The 25,890-nt window shown below is 40.1% G+C and overlaps 1 protein-coding gene across 2 annotated transcripts in view; it reads right to left on the bottom strand.

Moving 5' to 3' along the window:
* Positions 1–25,890, bottom strand: part of dnah5 (dynein, axonemal, heavy chain 5) — a 352,727-nt gene that overhangs the window by 237,603 nt on the left and 89,234 nt on the right. The window contains exons 4-11 of one of the 2 annotated variants that reach the window (XM_072575131.1): positions 24,716–24,879; positions 17,590–17,808; positions 13,358–13,495; positions 9,878–10,054; positions 7,802–7,915; positions 2,615–2,722; positions 2,278–2,400; positions 114–329 (exon numbers count right to left, since the gene is read on the bottom strand). In XM_072575131.1, the coding sequence (XP_072431232.1) occupies positions 114–329; positions 2,278–2,400; positions 2,615–2,722; positions 7,802–7,915; positions 9,878–10,054; positions 13,358–13,495; positions 17,590–17,808; positions 24,716–24,879 (1,259 nt within the window). The remainder of the gene's footprint in view (positions 1–113; positions 330–2,277; positions 2,401–2,614; positions 2,723–7,801; positions 7,916–9,877; positions 10,055–13,357; positions 13,496–17,589; positions 17,809–24,715; positions 24,880–25,890) is intronic. The other variant, XM_072575132.1, reaches the window with a different exon arrangement.

Raw genomic sequence — 25,890 nt, 5'->3', positions numbered from 1 at the left:
TGGAAGGAATCCAAGACACTGTTCACTAATTCACTACGCATTGAGAATGGAAACAATTTAATTTTTATGAGAATTTCTTAAAGATATTTATTTACAACAGGCTTCAAGACTACCTGAAATTTAGCAGCCAACTCCTCCAATCCCTCAATTTTGGAGTCCTTAAGAGCAGAGAATTCAGTTATTGTGTTAAACATAGTGATAAGTTTGTTCAGGCGTCTTTGAAACGTATCAAATTTGCCAAAGATATACATCTCACTGAAATCAAACTGCCTTTCTGCGGGGTTCTGTTCAAGTTTCTGCTTTGTTTTATGGAAACAGCGTTGATATTCCTAAAAAGACAAAATGCAATCCTTTCAATAGTCTGAATTTCAGAATATAGATTTCCTTTAATACTTGCAGAATGCCAAATAGAAATAAGTTAATGACTTTATTTGTCGTTTACATTAATGTCTCGAATGTAAACTGCCCATTTACAATCTTATGCTGAAGTCTTTGCACTTTCCAATCTTTGTTTCAGTTTGAATCCAGCAATGAGGAAAGGTAGGAGGCCAAGCAATTGCAGAGAAACCAAACCCGTTTTCTTATCATGAACTGAAGCAATGCCTTTTAAAGTGTGTCTTCTGATCATTGACATACACAGCAAATAAACCTGTCAACCTCATAGTACAGCAGTAGTGAAGACTTAAGAGTCATACAGTACGGAAACAGACCCTTCAGCTCAATTTGTCCACGCTGACCAGACACCCCAGTCTGATCTAGTCCCATTTGTCAGTATTTTTCCCATATCCCTCTAAACCCTTCCTATTCATTCATCCATCCTTTTAAATGTTGTCATTGTACCTACCTCTATCACTTCCTCTGGCAGCTTGTTCCATACACACACCACCCCTCTGCGTGAAAATGTAACCCCTTAGGTCCTTTTTAAATCTTTCCCCTCTCACCTTAAACCTATGTCCTCTAGTTTTGGATGACCCAATTCAAGGAAAAAGACCTTGATTAGAGTGGTGCTAGAAAAGCACAGCAGGTCAGGCAGCATCCGAGGAACAGGATAAATCTCTCAATCCCAGAGAGCTCCCTGCCTTCATTCCTGATGAAGGGCTTTTGCCTGATACGTCGATTTTCCTGGTCCTCAGATGCTGCCTGATCTGCTGTGTTTTTCCAGCACCACTCTAATCGAGGCTCTGATTTCCAGCATCTGCAGTACCCACTTCTGCCAAGGAAAAGGACCTTGTCTATTCATCTTTTCCTTGCCCCTCATTATTTTAGAATCTGCATAAGGTCACCACTCAGTCTCTGTCACTCAAGGGGAAAAAAAAACAGCCTATTCCACATCTCCCTGTAACTCAAACCCTCCAGTCCTGTCAATATCCCTGTAAATCTTTTCTGAACCCTCTCAAGTTTAACAGCATCCTTCCAACAGAAGGGTGACCTGAATTAAACACAGTTTTCTAAAAGTTGCCTCACCAATGTTCTGTACAGCCACAACATGACCTCCCAACTCCTGTACTCAATGTCCTAACCAATGAAGGCAAGCATGTCAAATGCTTTTTCACCATCTTGTCTACCTGTGATTCCACTTTCATTCAAAGAACTATAAACCTGCACTCCCAGATTTCTTTGTTTGGAAACACTTCCTAGGACCCTATCATTAAGTGTATAAGTCCTGCCCTGGTTTGCTTTTCCAAAATGCAACACCTCACATTTGTCTAAACTAAATGCCACGTGCCATGCCTCGGCCCATTGGCCCATCTGATCAAGGTCCTGTTGTAGTCTGAGAAAATCTTCTTCAGTGTGCACTACACCATATATTTTGATGGCATCTGCAAATTTACTAACCATATATATACACATCCATTTCATTTATATAAGTGACGAAAAGCAGTGGACCCAGCACTGATCCTTCTGGCATACCAGTAGTCATAGGTCTCCAGTCTGAAAAGCACCACTCTCTGTCTTCTATCTTCAAGCCAATTTTGTATTCAATTGGCCAGCTCCCCATAGACCATGTGATCTAACCTTACTTATTTCAACTGGATCTTAACTTGGTTAGACATCACCTGGATACTCATGCAGTTTGAGTTTCCTTATCTCAAGAAAGATATTATTGCCATAGAGGAAGGTGTAACAAAGGTCACCAGACTTGTTCCCAAGTTGGCGGGGCTGTTCTATAAAGAGAGACTGGGCAAACCAGATCTGTTCTCGGTAGAGTTTCGAAGAATGAAAGGTAGTCTCATTCAAACTCACAAAATGGTTAATTATTTTAAGTGGCATTTTTACCTGGTTTAACTGAATGGCAGACTTCAGTTTTTTAACCACCACTTCTTGTGGTTGATCCCAAATTGTAGCTGTCCCATTATTTGTTATGTGTGCTTTACATGCTGTTATCATTTGATTGGTCACCTGGAAATCAACAAATCAATGTACCACTATCAATTCAGTAGAAACACATTGCTCTCATTTGCTCATCTTCATTAGGGTACAAATCATGCATTCTGAAAAAAACTATACTATAAATAATGACTATTCGAATGTATGGAATTTTATTTATTTTCCTTTTGCATTAAGGAATCTTTAGCAATTATCGTACAAAAGTGTTATAATTTTGGCATCATACCTTTACAAACAAAGAAGTGATCTTCTCTGAAGTATTATAGTAACGGGAGATGCTATGAACCATTCGAATTGCATTGATTAACCCTGGGATCGCTTCCACCATGGAAACCTACATTAAAGTTAAATATACAAGTTAGTTAAGAATCTTTATATGGTTATCTGAATTCTGTCACATTTTGCTTTACAATCAGCTGGATCTTGCTCAAAAAGTCTCAACAATACAAACAAATATTCTTTTTAAATGTATAATTACTGCATAAATCAGTGCGAAAGCCAGGATGTTGTGGGCTCCTGAACGTTGTGGTCAATTTAAGCCAGACTGCAATTTCCCCTGCTTAAATAACATCTCACCCTTAGATTCAACAGTATTGAAAAGATCTTGCTGGATTTGCACATAGATTGCCTATTAAACATGCCACAGAATCAAACAGCTGGAATTTGACATATTTTTAACTGTATAAATCATTCATAGTTTATTAATCAAACTGTGGCCAGAAAGAGACCAATTTCAACAGATTAGGCTTATTCTTACATACAATAAATTGTTGGTCGAGATTTTAACGTTTTGCTTTCTGTCTCTGTTCTCCGCCTCCTAATTCAATCTCTCTCTTTATTTATATCTCTTGCTGTATTTTGAGTTGACTATAATTCACTCAACTTCTCAGTTACAATGTCATTCATTTCTCAATCCTTAAGCTTTAATGGTTAAGGGGATACCCACTGTTCACATTAATGACCATTCACACCATTAAAAATTTACAGTTCCAGCAAGTGCAAAGAAATTTCATGCTGAAGAATGCAGTAAACACCATAACCGTACATGCTCGGAGAAACTTCTTCCCAAAGAGATTTCAAGCAAATTCAAGATCACAGACCTGAAATATTAACTTTGTTTCTCACTCCACAGTTACTGGCCTGTTTGAAGAAGGGCAACTTTGCATCATCAAGCCAGTATTACACCCAGTCATGTGAGGTTTAAATTGTTTTCACTTTGGTTAGTCATTAAACGCATTACCTGAAACGCGATGCAAAAGTGATGGGCCGAGATTGTGCGAACTTTCTGAGCTAGATGGCAGCAACTTATTGTACAAAAGCAGTCTATCTAAAACCAAGTCTGAAACTTTGAAGCATTGGTTGAGTCAGAATAGCTCTGAATTTTGCAGAGCTTGAAAAATTGCTCCCTGCTACTGCAAAAGTGTAAGATCTAATACAGGATTAGAATTTCTTTCCATGTTAGAAGCAAAACTATGAAGTACCTGCAGAATTTAACAAAAAGACAAAGCCATTAAGAGTTGCAGCCTTGTTAACAATGTGGAACAGAATGCTACAAGCTGTACTTCATCCCAGGCCTCGCTGGTGGGCAGAGACCCAGACAGGAGAAATGTTGAACACTTCAAAAACATCCTTTGGAACCTTTACAAATGTTAGTGATGACCAGTATATTTTCAACATCAGAACCTAAGAAGAGACGGAGTCTATAAATAGTATGTGATGGCACTGATGCAATTAGCTGAATCCTGAGTGTTTTGACAACTGAAAAATAATCAGACATAGAATAGTCTTAGCAGGAGCAATCCCGCTGTGAAGGCATATCAATTGAGACAGGATAAACATACTGTCAAGAAAGTTTGTAGTATGCAAGGAAGGACAGTATAAATGATTTGGACGCGAGCATAAGAGGTACAGTTCGTAAGTTTGCAGATGACACCAAAATTGAAGGGGTAGTGGACAGCGAAGACGGTTACCTCAGATTACAACAGGATCTGGACCAGATGGGCCAATGGGCTGAGGAGTGGCAGATGGAGTTTAATTCAGATAAATGCGAGATGCTGCATTTTGGGAAAGCAAATCTTAGCAGGACTTGTTCACTTAATGGATTAGTGGTGCTGGAAGAACACAGCAGTTCAGGCAGCATCCAAGTAGCTTCGAAATCGACGTTTCGGGCAAAAGCCCTTACACACTTAATGGTAAGGTCCAAGGGAGTGTTGCTGAACAAAGAGACCTTGGAGTGCAGGTTCATAGCTCCTTGAAAGTGGAGTCGCAGGTAGATAGGATAGTGAAAAAGGCGTTTGTTATGCTTTCCTTTATTGGTCAGAGTATTGAGTACAGGAGTTGGGAGGTCATGTTGCGGCTGTACAGGACATTGGTTAGGCCACTGTTGTAATATTGTGTGCAATTCTGGTCTCCTTCCTATCGGAAAGATATTGTGAAACTTGAAAGGGTTCAGAAAAGATTTACAAGGATGTTGCCAGGGTTGGAGGATCTGAGCTACAGGGAGAGGCTGAACAGGCTGGGGCTGTTTTCCCTGGAGCATCGGAGGCTGAGGGGTGACCTTATAGAGGTTTACAAAATTATGAGGGGCATGGATAGGATAAATAGGCAAATTCTTTTACCTGGGGTCGGGGAGTCCAGAACTAGAGGGCATAGGTTTAGGGTGAGTGGGGAAAAATATAAAAGAGACCTAAGGGGCAACTTTTTCACGCAGAGGGTGGTACGTGTATGGAATAAGCTGCCAGGGGATGTGGTGGAGGCTGGTACAATTGCAACATTTAAGAGGTATTTGGATGGGTATATGAATAGGAAGGGTTTGGAGGGATATGGGCTAGGTGCTGGCAGGTGGGACTAGATTGGGTTGGGATATCTGGTCGGCATGGACGGGTTGGATCGAAGGGTCTGTTTCTGTGCTGTACATCTCTATGACTCTATGAAGGACACAAAGTAACTGGAGTCACAAAGTGACACCCACTTTTCCAGCTGGTTATTAAGGGCTACAGAGAGAGTGCGGGTAAGTGGTGTTGAAATGTCCATTGGTCATGATTGAATGAAGGAGTGGACGCAATGGGCCAAATGGCCTTACTTTCATTCCTATGTCTTATGGTCTTCTGAAATTGCCTGCTGCACTGTAGTGAGTGTTCAGCAACATTTATCCAAGGCACTAATCATCTCCTGTATTGACCCAGGCCTTCTTGGCGAGGGTCAGGGGACAGATTACCATCTGCTGGGTACACTTGCACCAACTGATTCAGGTCTTAGGTGGCGAACAGTGGAAATGATGAGTCACGGTTCTGTTGGCTGGCGAATTATTGTGACATTTTGGCATTCAAATAGGTGAAGTAAATGAGTCAATAATACATGTACACTCTTCCTCGTGTGTGATGTCTCAATAACTTTGTACCCTTGCACAACAGAGAAGATCTGGTGATTTGCAATCTGAATACCCGGTGATGAATTTCCCATTTTCAGGTTTGGTGGCCTCACTATTGCCATGTCAATGCCATTGTGGCTGCATTATTATTATAGCAATATTGCAGGGGGTCTGAAGTCCTCAAGGGGGACACATACCTTGTAAGGAGGTGAGGATATACAGGGAGCCAGCAAATAGCTCAGTGGTTGCACTCTTTTTTTGAGGTTGTAGGCATACAACGGATTTCAGGGGCAGTGAAGTTGATGGCTGAGATTGTGGAACAACTCCTGAACTGAGCTGCTGTGCACTTTATCACAATGTATTGAGAACCGCTGCATGAACGTACAATAACACATAGTTCCTTCATCGGTCAGAGTACTGAGTACAGGAGTTGGGAGGTCATGTTGCGGCTGTACATGACATTGGTTAGGCCACTGTTGGAATATTGCATGCAATTCTGGTCTCCTTCCTATCGGAAAGATGTTGTGAAACTTGAAAGGGTTCAGAAAAGATTTACAAAGATGTTGCCAGGGTTGGAGGATTTGAGCTATAGGGAGAGGCTGAATAGGCTGGGACTGTTTTCCCTGGAGCCTCGGAAGCTGAGAAGTGACCTTATAGAGGTTTATAAAATCATGAGGGGCATGGATAGGGTAAATAGGCAAAGTCTTTTCCCTGTGGTGGGGGAATCCAGAACTCGAGGGCATAGGTTTAGGGTGAGAGGGGAAAGATATAAAAGAGACCTAAGGGGCAACTTTTTCACGCAAGGGTTGTATGTGTACGGAATGAGCTGCCAGAGTAAGTGATGGAGGCTGGTACAATTGTGACATTTAAAGGGCATTTGGATGGGTATATGAATAGGATGGTTTTGGAGGGATATGGGCCAGGTGCTGGCAGGTGGGACGAGATTGGGTTGGGATATCTGGTCGGCATGGACAGGTTGGACAAAATGGTCTCTTTCCATGCTGTACATCTCTATAACTCTATGTGCAGCGAGACAGCAGTGAGACAGTTTGAACCATCTGACCTGGGTTTCTCAGGCTGTACAGCAAAGAATCAGAGTATATGCTGAAAAATCTTTCACTGCAACATCAACCTATTAGCTTGTAACGAGATCAGCAACAACAACAATTACTCAAGTGCTCAAAGTTCAGCCAGCGCTTCCAGGGATGATGGCAAATTTCACTGAAGACCGTCAATTTCTTGCAGCAACAAGGCGAAAGAAGAGGTGGCCACTTTATTGGTCCTGATCGGAGCTTGCGCCACCCCTTTTTGTGCTGGTAATGGCAGGCTGAACCCAATCAAGCTAATTATTGCTTCTCCTTGTGAAAATCCCACCATCAGCACCACAAGAACAGATGTGCGATCATAATGTCCAAGGGTGAACATCCAGCTCACACAAAATAAAAGCAAGAAAGTTATGAAGAAGCAAAGTAAAACTTGCTCTCAACTGGAGTGTGGTGTCATGCTTTTGAAAGACTTCAGAGAGGGTGCAAGAAAGGTTTACACAATGGCACTGTTGATGGGGGATTTCAGTCAAAAGGGGAAATTGGAGGAATTGGAATTTGTCTTCTTTATAGGAGACAAAGTTAAGAGAAAATTTTATAAAATGTCTTTAATAATGAGGGACCTAAACAGAGCAGATACTTGAATATTGTTTCCATTGATAAAAATGTTAAGAATCAGAAGGTATCAATTTAAAATTAATGACATGAACCAATGGAGCATAAAGAAAAAAATATTCACACAGCAAATGGTTGAGATCTGAATGCATGCCTGAACTGCATAGTGGAGGAAGATTCAATCCGGGTTTTTAAAAATTAATTTGATAAGCTCCTGAAGAGAAACAAAATGCAGAACTGTGGGAAAGGGCGGGTTTGCAATCCAGCTGAGCTGCTCTTGCAGAGAGTCAGCACAGACACGGTGATCCAAGTTGATTTGTTCTTTACTGTGACAATTCTTGAATTCTACTCATTTGTTACGCAGGAGGAAATCGTAAACACTTACCGGATCATTGTTGTATAGCGGATCACAAAATTTTTCTAGTGTGTACAGGTACTTTACGTTATCTTTAGCCTCGTTACCTGCATCAGTGATTCTAATGTCCAGCTCTCGCCAGGTCTAGGAGTACAATAGACAATGCAGAAGTTTTTGACTAAGTAAGAAGGCAGTTAACAGTAATTTGTACAAAGTCAAAATTTTCCCCATTATATGCAAAAAAGTAATCCCTCACAAGTAAAATTCACTTAGGTTATGTCTGCCTATCGCTTTCTAAGCTTGTACACCATATAACAAGAAAACAGATGTAATATAAGACAAAGAACTGCAGATGCTGGAAATCTGAAACAAAAACAGAAATTACAAGAGATACTGATTCGGTCAGGCAGCATCTATGGATAAAAAACAGAATTACCACTTTAAGTTCAGTGGCCCTTCTTTAGAAATTATAGCATCCAGGAAAAGGTGGTATTTATGTTGATGGGGGGGACCAGGGGGTTTATGGTGATGGGCAGAAGTGAGCAGATAGGTGGAGACTCAATCCAAAAGAGACAATGTAAGGAAAAACGTTAGGCAGACAAAGGGATTCTTACTTGTATGTCAGGATGACACTGCACTTTGAAATGCAACAGAAAACAGGCAGGAGCTGTGAACTTCAAAAGGTTTAAGAAGGAGAACATGGGCAAACGGAAGCTTAAACAAGACTGGAGTCGAGGAGATAGGGTAGGAAAGACAAAATGAAAAGAACGCATCCGTGAAAATTAGAAGTTAAAGGAACTATCCAAGTTCAAGAGAATGAGAGAGTGCAGGGCTGTTACAAAATGAGCACTCAGTTAACTTAAACCTTCATTAGTCAAGCAAAGGTGAAGGTATAGAACATAATGTAAAAAAGATCAGAAGAGAAAGTTTAAGAAATATGGAGGCACATGTTCAGTGCATGATGTTTACAAATGGAATGTTACATCTAACAAATGGGTGATGAAATGTTTCTATAGTTTACTGCTAACTAAATTAAAATAAAAATGTAAGACTTTGCACAAGAAGGCACAGGAACTTTCAAGACACACAGAATTAGATGATCTTGACAGGAATGGATGATACCAAATTCAGTAAATGAAAATGGTCAGGCTAGACTAGGTATGAGGATAAACTACTAGAGATCAGAACTGAGAACATCATGATCAGGGAGAAAATAGCCATAAAACAGAAACAAGCACTACTGGAAATGAATGTTCAAAGTTGGCAACGATTATAATGAGAAGAATGGAAACCAGTGAAATGACCAAAAGCTTCCACTCATTAACACATGTCTGACTAACAATGCATAAAGAAACAAAAGGGGGAGATTTTAAACTTGAGATGCATCACAAGTCCAAGGTGCATCACAAGCCCACTGATGCCCAAGGCCCTCCTGATCCATATTAAAGCTGAGCTCAAAGTGGGTCCAACTGTTTCCGGTCGGACATTGTGTATTTATGCAAGTGGAATTCTACCCCAGACATAGGATTCTAATTACAATTTCTGGGAGCACATTGATGGAACATGCTTTTGTACATGTGTTGAACAGCCCAACCAGAGTTCCTTAAAGTAACTACTTGAGGCCAATCAAAAAAAAGTAATTTTTTTTGTTTCCCTTTAAAATAATAATCTCCAAATACCATACAGACTATTTAATGTATTCAATCACTCTATAAAAGTGTCTCCCAGCATTTGTTATTTGTGGCTTTATTGCTTTAAAACAACACTATCCCCACATTACTGAATAATACCATACAAGAAGCAACAATGTTAGTGATACAAAATTTACAGTCATTTGATAGCACAGACTATGCGTACTGCTGAAAAGAATACACATTTTATTCAACATTTTTACCTTGCACACATCAGGAAAATTGGTAAGAATACTGATACCCTGACCTGATGTACTCAAAACCTTGCACTCAGCTTTAACATCTGTATTATACTAGAGTGTATTTAAAAGATATTGGTACTGAAGGTATGAAAAGATATAATTCAAACCCATTTTGTCACCCACTTTCTAATCTTTTGAGAAGTTCAAGCAATGGAAAAGATCAGAGGAAGCACCTTAAGAAGTTTAGACTTTGCCATAGTGAGAACTCCAAGTACTGCTTTCACATCCTGACTCTTTAATTGATCAAGCAGATAATTGAACCTTGACATTCTTTTCTTCCAGTGATCCAGTTCTGCACGTGGACCTAGATCATCAGCTTCCTTACGCAACTGCTCACTTTCAGCAAGAACCTGGAATTGCAGAGTAACCAAAAATGAAATAGTTCCAATTTCAGTGTTATATTGACAATTTATATACAATGCCACATTTCAAAAGATGCTGAAGAAACTTTTAATCTAAATTACAAATGGCACCCGATAAAACTGTGAAAATATAAATGATCCCTCCACATCCTGCTTGGACTGGTGACAGCCTTTTGACACAGTTCACCAGACCTTCCTCCTTCAGTACTTTGCTACAGGCATCTGGCTGGGTAGAATAATATATATTAAGGATTTTGATGAGGAAAGTGAATGTTCAATAGACAATTTGTGGATGACACAAAAATAGGTGGGAATGTAAGTAATGAGGATCACACGAAAAGTCTGTAGAGCGCTATGGACAGGTTATGTGAGTGAGGATAATACTTGGCAGATTGAATATAATGTGGGAAAATTGAGGCTTTGCATTTTGGCAGGAAGAACAGAGGAATTGAATATCGCTTAAATGGAGCAAGACTGCAGAACTCTACAGAACTGAAGAATTTGGGAATCATCATACATCTAAGTTCAGCGGGGAATGGGGAAAAACAAATGGAACATTGCTCTTGAATGCAAATTGAATGGAGTATTAAAAGTAGGGAAGTTTTGCTAAAAGTACACAGGGCAATAGACAGACCACAGCTGAAACATCGTGAGCAGTTTTGGGCCCGTTATCTAAGAAAAGATGTACAGGCAGAGGAGGTAGTTCAGATAAGGTTCACTGGGCTGATAGCAGGTATAGAGGGACTGTCTTTATGAGGAGAGGTTGTGGATTGGGTTTGTAATCATTGGAATTTAGAAGAATGAGCCATGACCTTATTGAAAAGTACGTTATTCTTAGGGAACTTGATAGGCTAGAAGAAGAGAAGCCGTTTCCCCTTGTGGGAGAGTCTAGTACCTGAGGGCATAAAATCAGAATAAGGGATCACACATTTAAGGCACAGATGGGGATGAATTCCTTCTCCTAGAGGGCAGTGAATCTGTGGTCTTAATGCCACTCTAATGGTCTTGTAGTCTTAATGCCGCTCACCTGGAGGGTTCCATTGTTTTCTATCTCTACCCAGAGTATCACTTACATTGGCTTCTTTTACTATTTCCATATTGTTACTTCTAGTGTCCCACAATAATCTATTGTTAGCCTACTCCAACTTCTCATCTACATACTCTCTATTTTTGAATGTTGTCACCAATGCAGGGTTAAGTTTCCATGTTCACTGTTTTACCTCAAGACCACTGCTTCCAACCTCTCCACAGTTGTTGCATAATCAGGCTTCATGCCAGGTATCTAGTACTGAATGAGCTGAAATATCCTATGCATAAACATTAGGAATGTCAAAGCTCCATTCTCCATTCCTTCGCTATTTGATTGCATCACTTTCTAAGGCAACTGTTGAAGGCTAAAACAGACTGTTCACAATCTCAGTGTCATATCTTTTCTCAATTTATTTCTCCAACGAGCTATTTTGTCAGTAAGAACTCTATTTGCACCTCTGCATCATTACCTGCCTTCACCACTGTCTCAGCTCACACGTTACTGAAAACTTCATCAGCTTTTATTACCTCCAGACTCGACATTTCCAAAATATTCCAACAGCTCCTGCTAGCTCTCCACATCCTACTGTCTGTAAACATGGGGTCATCAAATATTTCCTGGCCCTTTCCTTACCCATGCCAAGACTTGTTCACCCTTTAGTCCTGTGTTGCTGATTTGCATTGGGATCACAGTTAAGTAATGGCAATTTTAAAACATAAATATATTTTCAAGTACTTAGTGGTCAGGTTCCCCCTGATCTCTGCAATCTTCTCCAGCATTCACAGCTCTCCAAAATTTCAGCACTCATCAAATTCTAGCCTCGTGAGTATTCCTGGTTTTGACCGTCTCATTATTGGTGGCTGTGCCTTCAAAGTTCCTTCCCTTCAGAATTCGCTTCCTGCAACTCTTCACATCTCCTTCCTCCTTTACGATGGATTTTAAAAGTTCCCTCTTTGACCAAACTTTTGCCCACTTGTTCAAAGATCACCTGATGTGGCATGGTGTCAAACTTTGTTTTATAATGTACCTTAGAAGCACCTTTGAAAGTAACAACGTCATAATCACTACATGAATTTAAATTGCTACAGTTGGATACACGACTCACTTTGCTTCCATTATTGAAGCCTTCCATCATTCAGTCCCAATAATGTTTCAAGGTAGTCCTGCCCAAGTTTCTACTGGGCACAATACAAATGCTGTACTTAACAAACTTAAAATAACTTCTGAATCCATTCCAGCAGTGGATGTGAAATTATTTGCTTACTTTTGCTGCGTTGAACTTCAGCAACATTTTAATCATTCATGAAAATATAATGGAGCTACTTGGGGTGGGGTGGGGTATATTTGTAGCAACCAGCAAGACACAGCTGTATCACAGCAACGAGTGAATGGCTTCAGGAGAAATAGTTGGATGAGATTAAAGTTTATTTTGAAGAAATGCATTTTCGTTCTAGCGTTCAGAATTCTGATTTAGAAGTTATTTTAAAGTTTTTGTTGAAAATGCGAAATGTTTTGAAAGTGTTTTATTGACAATGCCAGTCGGTGTATCTGTTTAAATAATTTAATAGGTGATCCCGTTGGCACAGCATACATTGGCATGTTGTTCTATCACGTACCGTGATCCTGAAGTTCCCACATTGAGCACTTGATCTCAGATAAAGACGGTGAATTATTTTAGAAGAAAAACTGGAGTTCACATTTAAATACCATAACATAAACACATTTGCAGTCATACAGTTGCAGGCCACCATTTGTGAAACCTGAGGACAAATTGTTTCCTCTCATACAAAATAAGCCACACTGAGGCATCAAATCAGGAGAAAAAGCTCAAAAATACCATGAAATGCTGTTTTGAACAGTGGGGTTTTTGGTCTTTTTCATAGTCAGATCACACAACCTGTATTCTTACATATAAGCAATTAGTTCCTTATGCAAAAACAAGCTATAGAAGAAAATCAACCACAAATAATGTAATCCAAAAATTTCTGAGCACATGAAAAGCACTTAATTTGAGTTAAATTGAATGTTTGTAAAGTATAAGACTAATATTTTTTTAAAATGTTTAAAATCCACAACAATTCTTCTCCATGCTGGACTTATCCAGTTATCCAACCATTTAGCTTGGTACTTTGAATCACCCCATCATAGAGCACAGAGGGCAGTTTTGGATAAAATCCTTAATTGGCCGCATCCTATCATCTGTAAACATGAGGTTATGCAAGAATGGTCTCCAGAATAGATAGAACACATTTTAACATTACCTGCTCAATTTGATTGATCCACACTTTCATACATGCTTCAATCTTTTCCAAAGCTTCAGTGCTATTGGCTACAGCCAAATAATCTGATGGACCTTTAATGAGCCTCAAATCAAAGGCTTCACATTCTTTCAAATTCACCTACAGTCCAAAAAATAAATAACATTTTAGAAAGACAGAAAAACAAGTTATTGTATGGCTGTGAATTTAATCAGTGCTAATCTGAAAGAGTGTAAATTCAATCCATTATTGTCATAACTCAGGCTGAAAGAGCAACATTCAGTTACAAAAGTAACTTTAATAAAGATTTCAGAAAGTTTGAATGGATTACATGTGCTATTTAACTTTGAAACCAAAGGTCAGGAGATTCTCAATGAAGAATGTCAGCCTCTCATGCTGATCATTCACCGTTCCCTATAATCCTTGAGACTCAGGATTCAGCCTAACATCCAAATGCTTCACATCACCTCACACACTCATCAATGCTGCCAGCCTTATTCCCATCTCTCAATGTCTCCACATACACCTCACTATTCAGCTATGACAGGCACATCACCCAAACAGAGTATTATACATCAGAGTATTATACACCACAGCATCTGTTGGCCAATATCAATTTCCACTACAGCACAAACATCTTCCATTCTCTATCAAAGATTCAGTGCCACTATGGAAATGTAGACTGTTGCACTCATGGTTCTGGATATTGTCATGGAGCAGACCAAACCCCCTTTAAATATATCAAGGTGATAGTCTAGACCCTAACTTTTATCCTATTTAAAGGCAAATGTAAGGTGCTGTGTTCCAGATATAATTCAATTGGTCACACTACTCGGCTTTAAGCAAAACACACTTCATCCTTACACCCAGTTAAAAAGATACAAAAGGAAGAAGAATTGGTATAACATTTAATTCTATTGGAAAGTGTAGTATATTAATAGATTATTTAACTACCAAACAGCTTATGTGCCAATATAGTAACATTCAATCACCACGCCCTTGGCAAAAGCAAAGTTAGTAAATTAGATTGTCTCACATGCAATGTTTCTCCAGTCCAGGAGAAAAGAACATCAAGAGAAAATTCTGGCAAAGAGAAAGAACTCCAGCTTTTTTCTGTGGCTGAAGATGTCTAACAGCTTCCACTACCAACATCAAAACCCCAAAGAATGAAAGCTAAACTAAAACCCTGGTCCTATGGGAGCCTGACTCCACCCATTCATACTGCATCTATTGTTTTAACCTTTTAAAAAAAAAGGGCCTCACAAGCTGATTGCCTTATTGGTTTGGAAGAGACAACTCAGCGCCTCTAACTCCAAACCTCTCCCCAAAAAAAAGGACAAAATACACCCCTTAAAGTCATTGTATCGTCACAATATCTCTTACAATCCAAAGGGGTTTCCACAGTATCACAGTAACCCATGAGTCTGTTGCCAAAAATACAGTAGATTTGCTGAGGCACTGCCCCAAGACAGTGGCAGTGGCTCTGTGAAGCACAAATCTGCTGTTCACTTTCAGGAAAACATTATTTGTATTCTCAATCCTGCCACTCTGGATGCAACTTAGACTGCTGCAGCCCAGGCCTACATGCGTCATCTGAAGATAAACCTTATAGGTGTAGAGCTACTTGAGATTACCTTCCAACATCATCTACACTCTTCTGAATTAGAAATCAACAGCCTTCCATCACCTATATTGCAGCCACTGGCGAAACACGACTTCAGAGCTCTAAGAGTCAAAGAATGACAGGAAGACAGCATTCAGAGTGCCCAAAGGGAGATTAGTTTAACATTGTACGCGTTATGTCATGAATGAATTTATAAATTTGGATTATCAGTAAAACCTATTCCTTCATAATAGCCAGGTTGCCGAGCATGAAGTGCATTGTCACAAATGCTAATGAACACATATCTGAGCAATGCAGAGCTTTTCCAGAGTTTTTCAAGCTATGGCAGCATTACTTGAGGATGCAAATGCAGTGTTCAATAATGTTTCTTGTGACTGTATGGCTCTCATTTTATGCCTATTATCTAAATTTTCACGTATTTCAAACCAAATTTATCAGCCAATGTTAATATTGGCTCTTGTCATTCTGTAGCTAACCTGTAACTTGCTGTGTTATTTCAAACATAGGTGTCACAAAGGACTGTGCAGAATGATCTGATCATGAATACTGCCAGGAGAACAGGCATTTGACTATCTGATATCCTCACTATGTTTGCATGAGAGGTGTATATTAAGGGAGTAGAATCACTTTTGGCTCAGGAAAACATTGGAGTTCACATTAGATGTGTAGTGTGAAAAGAGAAAAAGGGATGTTGTCATAATCATAGAGTTATAGAGATGTATAGCACAGAAACAGACCCTTCAGTCCAACCCGTCCATGCCGACCAGATATCCCAAACCAATCTAATCCCACCTGCCAGCACCTGGCCCATATCCCTCCAGACCCTTCCTATTCATATACCCATCCAGATGCCTTTTAATTGTTGCAATCGTACTAGACTCCACCACTTCCTCTGGTGACCTATGCAAACCCCTGTGTTCACTTTCACATTTGTTTCTGGAGAGGAAAGGATATGGAGTCTTTTTTATGTGTTATGTAGTGTCTCAGTGACCCTCTTTAGCAGTAGGCCCCCACTACATGTATGAAAATTAGGAGCAACTGTCATCTTGACAGCCAAAGGCAATATGATCCTTGCCCTACTTTGAGGTTTCAGATGTCACTGCATAAGTTGACAGACTTCAATCAGTGCTGCTTTAATGAAGAAGTCGCAAGCAATAGTCCTCACTGTCATTAAAATACCAATGCTCCCAAAATACCCTTTGAAGAGCTAGTCTCCTGCTATGAACAGGGATGGGGGGCATTAATTTAATGCTGTTTAATGCTTGTTCAACTGTATGAGGTTAAGACAGGGCATAAGCTGGGGTGCGGTTTTCAAAAATGACAGCGTAAACATTAAATCAGCATTGGAAACTGACTGAATCATAATCTGCCTCCTCTGCACATCACTGGTGGCTGTTTAGGTGTGTGTGTATAGGCCCCTTTACAGTATAAAGAACTTCACTACTTCTTTGAGCTCCAGGAGGTCAGGTGTCATAGCAAGAAAGCGGTGCTTCACAGCTCAATTTCTCCCTCTCTCTTGGACACAGAGGGGTATATCCACAAGTATACTTACTGAATTGAGCCTTCAGGCTGACCAAGCCTCATATGAATGGTGTACGCACTCTGTTGTAAAACAGAAACTAACTCATTATGACCCTAATGTTAGTTAAATGCTAACTTTACCTAATCCAATTCAACAGACATACAGGACTGAAGTTTCCTTTGCATTTCGGGAGCCCCATGTCGAAGTCAAATGGAAGCTCCAGCATGAATTTGTTGGCACTGAAAATGACACAAGGGAATTTCCAGAGATCTCGAAATTGGATGCCTTCAAGGTTGATTCAGGACGGTAGGTCAGTCCCAGAAACAGCCAATTCTGAGGGTCGGTGGCTCTGAAGACCTGGCAGCCTGTACGTCAGAATTGATACGACAGTTTGGGAATCAACAGGGAGCTTCAACATAAGTGACAGGTGCCCATGGAGTGGTTAAATTCAAAATGGACAAGCAGGCAAAGTCCTGAATCACAGGGAAAATTTCTTGGATGAATTGCTGGGAATGTCAAGGCTGTGCTTCTCACTTGTAGCCCCATTTTTGGGGAATGGGAGTCTCCGACACCAAATGTTCCTAGGAGCTAACGGCCACTATATGCAATAGGGTCTGCTTCATCACCAGCAATACAGCGGAGGATCATTGAATTCACCTCTGATTGGGGTCTTGAATTCGCCAATTGTAAACCAACCTCCACTGGAGGGTCTGGTTCAAGTGTTACCTGTTTCAGAGGCATTTCATAACATGTATGAATAGGTTAATTCAAAATATCTATATCCATCTCTAATTAGTGACAGGCAAACTGTCTCCCTGCCCAACCCTCAAAACCCCCCCGAGTAACAGGAATGCTTTGGGAAGCTGCTGCTTCTCTCAAAGCTGCAAAATTGTCCCAGGAATGACTGAAAAATTGCCAAATATATTGTAATGTGTGCTCAAGGAAGGATGACGTAGATAGAACCACAGTCCCTCTTACATTTATGAACCTTCTTGGATGCAGCATTTAATTGTTAAGACCTGTAGGCAGAAGAGGACTTATTAAATATTTTAATGTGCAAATGAAATGCATGTTATAGCAATTGCTTACTTTCTCCATCAGGCTTTCCTGAGCACCAGACAGAATGCTCACAAACCCATCCAATGAGTTCAGGAAGTCTTGGCGTACACCACTGGCCTGAGGACTGCTCAGCTCTCCCCAACCATCATTCATCTTCTTCAAGGCAGGAACAAACACTTCTGACAGGAGTTGTTCAGCAGCTTTCAGCAATCCAACATCAGATGTATCAAGAACATTGAAGGTTACATCCTAAAAAAATTATAGACAAAACGGAATTGCCTTCATCAACAATATTTCAATGGGTAATATATTTAGTTCAGTCCATTAACATAATACACATAACATATAACTGTTTTGTTACATATTACTACTATCATAATGGATAGAATCTTCTACTCCCAATGAAAGGTTGGAATGATATTTAATCTTGGTCGTAACATACCTAAACCCTGCTGCCTTCCCATTATTGTGGGATAGTTCTGGACAGGAAGGTTCACGGTGGACCTTCCCACACAACTGCCAATTGAAGCCCTTATCTGACAAATGAAGGATCAATTAAAGGCCACAAGTCATCATCACTGCCATTAACCCAGCTGCAAACAGGCCTATCACCATGCAGTGCTCATGAAAGCTGCTACCCAATGTTCAACATGTCAGGTCATGGGGGGCCTCAAGCAAAGTCGACAAGTTTATATGACTGGAAGCCTGCCATCCAGTGAGGTTCTGCTGGGATCAGTGTTGGAGCCCTTGCTCTTTGTGGTACATGTAAATAATTTAGACTTGAATGTAGGAGGGCTGATCAGTGAATTTGCGGATAAAATGAAAATTGGTACATTGGAAAACTGTGAGGAGGATAGCCTTAGAGTACAGGAGCATATCGATGGAATGGTCAGATGGGCTGATCAGTGGCAAATTCAATCTGGATGATGTGAGGTGATGCACTCAATCAGAACAAACAAGGCCAGGGAATACATGATGAACAGTAGGACCCTGAGAAGCACAAAGGAGCAGAGGGACTTTGCTGTGAATGTCCACCGGTCCCTTAAGGTCGTGGGAGAGTTAGATAAAGTAGCTTCGGAGGCATTGTGATACTTGCTTTTATTAGCCAACGTATAGAGTTTAAGACCAGGGAGGTTACACTGGAACTGTATAAAACGTTGGATAGGCCACAGCAAGGGTATTGTGTGTAGTTCTGGAATCCACATTGTTGGATGGATGAGAATACACTGGACTGGGTGCAGAGGAGGTTTACCAGGATATTGCCTGAGCTGGGAAGTTTTAGTTACACAGAGTATTAAACTGGCTTGTTTTCCTTGAAGCAAAAGAGACTGAAAGAGGGACATGATTGAGATGTATAAAACTGTGAGGGGCATACATAGGGTAGACATGAAGAAACTTTTCCCCTTGGTGGAGGGACCAATGACCAGGGGTCACAGATTTAAAGTAAAAGTCTAGAGGGAATGTTTTCACCCAGAGGGTGGTGGTAATTTGGTAGTCATTGCCTGTATGGGTAGTAGAGGGAGAAACTCTCATACCATTTAAGAATTTAGATGTACAGTTGCAATATCAAGCAAACAATGCCATGAGCCAAGTGCTGGAAAATGGGATGAAAACAGGTCGGATTCTGATCGTGCAGACTCGATAAGCCAAAGGGCATTTTTCTGTGCTGCAGAATCTATGACTCTTTGATCCTCTGGCTAAAGAAATGAACATCAGGAAGTGAATGTCCCTACCCTTGCTTCCAGCCATCAAGACCCCTCTCTATGACCCCCAACCCGAGAAACCAAACCCCACCCTCCCCATTGCTTGACTTTGTCCTGACCTTTTCTGAGCCTGAGGCCCCAATGGTGGTTTCATTGCTTTTTGTTTGGTTTATTGCTCAGATAACCTTTGTTGGAATAAGGAGTCTGGGTCTCATGCCAATTTTCCAACCAGTAGGCAAGTCCTCAGACACCTCAAGAAGATTCCATTCAAAGTTCAGATAGACAACAAATCCAAATTCATCCTATTCCCCCAGTACAGAGGAAATCTGCATGGACTATTTTGACAATACTGGCATTAGTTGCTTCAAGACTTACAAAATTGAAGGCACATATTTTTTATAAATTGACTTTTATGTTATAACTTTATTCTAATGACTTGTCATCTATTTTTGGAGAAAATGTTTTGATTGAATTTGCTTCAATTACGATCCTACTAAAAATTCCTGTAATGTCTAGTTAATCCAAAAACTGCTTCAGTGCATAAATCAATGAGGCTCTTTAGCCAGGCCAAGCTGAAATTTTGCACATTCTGCATCTAATAGATATGTCTCCTTAATATTAGTGATGCTTTTCTGGCCAATATTAAAGGACTCAAATTATTCACTGCCTTCCACGAACAATGAATTTACAGTCCAGTAACATTCATCAATGATTTCATGAAAAGGTATGCATTCAGAAGATTTATTTTTGCCTTCTTTAATCTCTGTGCTCTATCACCACTTATGATTCCAATGTTCAGATCTCACTTGCTCTGTTAGTGCCTATGTCACAAGTACACAATCCATCATCACTGATCTTCAGGCCAGGTACTATAAGACAAAGTACTTTTTCAGCATGCACTAGTTATATTAGTCACATGAACCAAGAACCACATCATTATTTTCTTAGATAGCATTGACTTCAGCTTTGATACTTCAAATCCAGGGTGACCATGCCTCTCTCTCCCCACAATGTCATCCAAGGATTTCACAAACACTACTGGTTTTTGTTTACTTTTTACAGAGAAGCTGTGGTTTTCAACCTCCTGAATCTAGGGTATATTTTCCCCCATATTGTTGTTTCAGATTGCAGATTTGCAGTTCACCAGTAGAACCCACTTGGCTTCTTCTCACCTGTTACTGGGATGAAGCACCATATTCCCCTTTCTCCACACTATGGAAGCATTGAGCTTTGTAAGATCACAGTGTAAAGTGGTAGTGCTTCATTCATCAACATCTTTATTCTTAAGCACTTGTTTGAAAAGTACTGGAAGGGCATTAACTGTCAAGAAAGTATTGGTTTGTAGGATGCAAGCAATGCTCCTATTATCATCTGATTTAAGTTTGTGAGTAACTAGTTCAACAACGAATCCTTTTTGCTTTACTTCATATATGGCACTAGGCTGAAGTACAGTGGGCCCTTTTGTCCATTGCAGTTTGTACCTGATCTGCTACTTTCACAATGCAGGATAGAAGGATCATCCTCTTGACTTTCTTCATCCTTAAGCTTTTGATTGAAGGTCATAGGTAAAGGCTACAACTATCAAGTGAGTTCGTGACTGTGCATTACCAGCATCAGAACTGTAGTAGTCACTGTCAAATTTTCTTGAGTAGATTAATTGCCAGGTAGGGTAAAGTGCCATCCTAGTACAATTCATACTTGCATATGGCTTGATATCTGCCCCAACCTTTGGTCACATTGTATAAGGCACTGATCTAGCCTTGCAACATTTTGCTTGATTTTCATTCTTGATTTTCAATTTGTCAGAGATCTTTTCCATACTTCCCAAATCACTACTGAAAGTAATGACATGCTTCTTTAGAATTTGTGACAGATCAGTCTCAGAATCTGATGAACAATTTAGTTCAGCCCAGTTGAATTTGATTTTCTCCATTCACATTCTTTCCAATAAAACTGGAAAGTTTCCTTTGACAACACAAGGGACAAATCCTCAGACTGACCTTATAACTGAATATTGACATTAATTACAACATTGAAAAAGTACCATTTTACCTATGTTCTATGGACAATTTCTATTTTTCATTATAAAAAATGTTTTTCTAATCAACCTATTCAGAGATGTTACTATATGCCTCTGGAGCAGGTGGGACTGGAATGCAGCCCCCTCCCCTGGTCCAGTGGTATGGACACTACCACTGTGCCACATGACCCCTAGGACAAATTTTAAGGGTTGCAGCATCATGTGGCTGAACTGCTTCTGATACACACTTTCAGGCATCAATGAAATACCTCCATTCTTCCCAGTTTGCCTTTCAATAAGGGAGTGACACCGTACCACTTGGAGTTGCCAGTAACAGCCAGTGTATTTGATAACAGCTCCTCTTCACCCTTTTTGCACTGGGTAGTTTTTCTTCTCACTGTATGGTTTCTATGTTTTGGCTGTACATTGTTAACGTTTCTTCCTCAAACACGCCCATTGACTGTGCCCTTTGTAGTAAATGAAACAAGGTCAGCCAGTTGGATCTCATAGAATACGAGTTCACTGATTGGACCAGGTTAACAGCCCAATCAGGACGTCCTGGCTGATAGTTATGAACATGTGTGTCAGGGGCTCTGTTCACTCTGTGCTAGCTGGACCAGTGTCATACACATTTAAATAGAGGGTGATTGGTGACAGGATTCTGGCCTTTGTGGAGTTATTTCGTTGCAGTGTTTGCATACAGCTTCTTCATACTGCAATTTGCTGTTGTGTGACCCTGCTTTTTCACACAAATGGCACTTTTGAGTCTGCATCGGTGCTTGTCTCTCAGCCATCATTTTGTGAACTCTCTCAGCCACCATTTTCGAAGGGTTCTGAAGAAGGATCACTGGTCCCAAAACATTAACTCTGCTTTCTCTCCACAAACACTACCAGACCTACTGAGTTTTTCCAGCTATTTCTGGTTTTGCTCACTATTATTCTGGTTGCATTATAGAATCTGAATCTTTCAGCAATCACCACGGTTTTGGTGAAAAATGGTTCAGTAGGATTCCTGTTATTTCTTCACAACTTTTGGAATCCAGCTTCTCTTGCTGTACCAGACTCCTCATAATACTCAAGGACCCAGGGATGACACAGTCTGCTGCAATTTTAATAGATTGAGAAAAATCTCAGAAATGCTGTGTAGGAGTTGCAGCTCGCTATATTGTCATCATACAGTCCTATTGTACCAACTTTTCCCACCTTTACTTTGACAATGGGAAGGACCTACCATGAAAGTTTTGGCACCTTGTTTCTTTCCATATAAAACAAACTATTCCTGAGGTTGCCTGATCCTTTCCAAACCTATAACCCTAACACACATTTCCCTCCATGTAGGATCGTCGTTATTCAATGCTCCCTCACCATGGCACATGCGGCAAGCTTCTTCTACCAGGGCCATCTCTTTTGTTCTGACGATCTGAGCTTTTTTTGAGGAAGGGACAATGCAGCCAATACAATGGGCTGAATGACCTCCTGCTGAGTCATCAGGGTTTATTTGGATGTAGGTAAAAGGCTCACTGATGTGAGTTGTGCTGTTGTGTGGGAGGGGAACTGCGAAGAAGGTGGACAGATGGAAGAAGAAAGCGTGAGGTGCTCAGGTTCATGTGGAGCATCAAGTCCAATTGGCGCACTGTTCAACGCTTCCCTGGGTGAATTTGTTTTCCCCTCAAGAGCTGTACCTGATTCGGTGCAGTGATGACGCTTTTGATTTCATTTCTTCTTTTCAACTACATGCCTCGGAGATCAGGAGTGAGATCCATGATTTTGCTTCTTTTCAACAAATTTTATACTCATGGCCAATTATCTTCTTGTGTTACACTTCAAGAAGGATAGGAGTCAAAGCGTTTATCAATCAGCAAAGCTTTATTATATAAGGTGTCCACTCTGCAGACAGCAAGATTAAACTGACCTGTGGCCGATGTTGGACATCAGGTAATCAGACCCTTAAAAGGATAGCCCACCAAACTTGTGAAATACATAACATTGCTTATCTCTCTTTCTCTTCCTCCCTGGAGAACGGTCAATCTTCAAGCTATATTTATACACTTCTCTCCACCTGACAAACATATAACAACCAGCCAAAAGTACTAATGATACTTGAATCTTGTATTTACGAGTGGTGTGCTCAGGATCATTTGTATTATGCACAAATTGTTTAGTAATAAACAAACATATGAACGGGATAATCTTTACTTGCATTATTTCTGGAATCGCATTATTGTATGTGCCTGTAGAATTAAAAATCATTCTCAAATTGCACATGATATCTGAAATGTCCATTAATGGTGTCGAAGTTACAGTTTTTAAATACACTCTTTAATTATTCAGTAGATAAATACATCATGTAATGTGGTGCCAACCAGAAAATCAGCTTGAGCGGTATGGTTTGAGGGATAAATATTAGCTAAGATTCCAGTGTAACATCCTCTGTTTTTCAAATAATGTCACAGGATTTTCCTCATCCAATGGGAGACAACAGATGGAATTTCAATACAATAGGTGCTCAGATCCCTGCAGCAGAGTTTGAACCCACAATCTTCTGATTTAGAGAGGAGACTGCTCCCATTGAACCAAGATTTACAATTTTACTTTCACATGTGAAAAATACAGTCATGGCTGTGCAGTTGAAAAACTGATCTAAAACCTAGAACCATATCAAAGCATAATTCGCCATCTTTTAAGAGAAGAAAAGAGAAAGGTAACAGGAATTGGGAAAGTCAGGAAAGAGGGAACTGACCTGTTGACATCCAGACAGAAAATTTTGATGTAAACCATTTTTTTCCAAGTCAAGACCATGATCCCATGGGGTCCTAATGAAACTATTCAGCTTACTTTGGACCATATTGTTTGCACTTCTGTGCATTCTCAATGCAATTACTTTAAAATTAATTCTTATGACTTCCTCAAGGATACATTACTATCATGTAGTATAATGTTATGAAATGAATATGTACCAAATGAGGCTTTCAAGCAGCAAAAGTATTGCCAGAATGCCGAGCATGTGCATCAGAAGGCTTGCTTTAGCCAGACTACTATCACACAGCGTACCCGTTTCCAATGGAGTAATACACTTGCCCTTTCACCATGCTCTAATTCCACTTTGAAGGGCATAAGTTGATACCCACAATTTGCTAAGCTGATATACAAATCATTGTTCACTGATAACAAGGAGGCACTGCACATGTCAGGAATCTCGCCACACTAGAAGCAATAAAAATTACATGAACCATCTTCCACGGGCTCTTCTTTAGTGCTTCCAAGTAATAGATTTAAAAACATCTCTGACCAAGTTTATGATCAATGTGTCTGCCTTAACAACGGTTAGTAAGGCAGGAAGCAGCAGTGGAATGGGACAGAATTATCATCAAAGGATTAATATATTCCCCAAGTATTCTAATTTGTAGTTTCTGAAACCTGTTCAATTTCTTACCTTGTGTACATTATCAATAGTGATTGCTTTGGAGGTACTAGATCGCAGAAAAATTATACAAACACCAGTGAGTGCCACATCTTTCCCCTCGGTCACAAATATTTTTGGTTTCTTGCCTCGCCCAGTATTCGGATTTGTTCCTGCTCCAAGAAGGCCTATGGGCCCTGGAAAAGAAGTTGACAATAAATTTATCAAAAGTATTTACTGACATCAATCACTTCTTGCTGTTTGTGATATTTCTGGACAGTAGCCTCAAATATGGGCCCCTTACTAAAGAGAGAGTGTCCCAGACTAAAAACGTCCTCATTTCCAATCTGAGAATTTCCTGACCAGTGCAAATAAAGTCCATTTGGGATATGGACCTCAGTTTTAGCCTCACTCACATAGATCGCAAAATGCCTGAATTAACTTCTACTCGTCTTACAAAGAAGGCAATTGGGAATATTACAGAATGTCTTCTCGAGCTTTGATCACAACATTTTGCAGTGGGAAACCTATCCCAGCAATCACAACCTCCATCAGCTGGCAAATGCCTGAAAAGTACCCTTCGTCCCAAAAGGACACAGCAGTAAACGTGCAAATGGCACATATTGATCCAACTTGCTTTGAACACTTCAAAATTGACCTCAAGTACATTCATTTCCAAGTTATTTTGTTTATTGGCTTTTCTCTTTAGGCTAACAAGGATACCAACCAGTACCTCATAGATGCAGTGATTTCCCATGACTTCACATATTTTGGCAAGGCAAAATGCTGAACTTTCAAAGTAAATGAAAAGGTTTCTGCTGATCACCTAATTCACAATTATATTTTTTGACCATTAGAAAACATAAACATTCTCATTCCTGCCATCTGTGAGATGCAGATTCTGAGACGTAAATAAAATGAGATCAAGACACTAAATGTAAAATTCACTACAATTCCTTAGAAAGTCACAGACCAGTGTCTTTAAGCACATGACATTCCTCCATCAACAACAATGATACCAAGGGCCTATTTTCATGACTAAGCAGTAACAGGCTGACCTTCCCATCCCAGTAACAAACCATTTGGTAATTGCTACAAACTTTCCTGTTTCAGTTGTGAGTTTGTTTGTAACGCACAAATCAGGGTCTTATTCTTCATCCCAAAAACCTGTTGATGCATTAGGTAGAGCATACACTCCTTAAATTTAT

This window comes from Chiloscyllium punctatum, chromosome 8, assembly GCF_047496795.1.
Source record: "Chiloscyllium punctatum isolate Juve2018m chromosome 8, sChiPun1.3, whole genome shotgun sequence".
Taxonomy (NCBI): domain Eukaryota; kingdom Metazoa; phylum Chordata; class Chondrichthyes; order Orectolobiformes; family Hemiscylliidae; genus Chiloscyllium; species Chiloscyllium punctatum.
The sequence above is the reverse complement of the archived record's forward strand: the minus strand, read 5'-3'. Positions and strand labels throughout refer to the sequence as shown.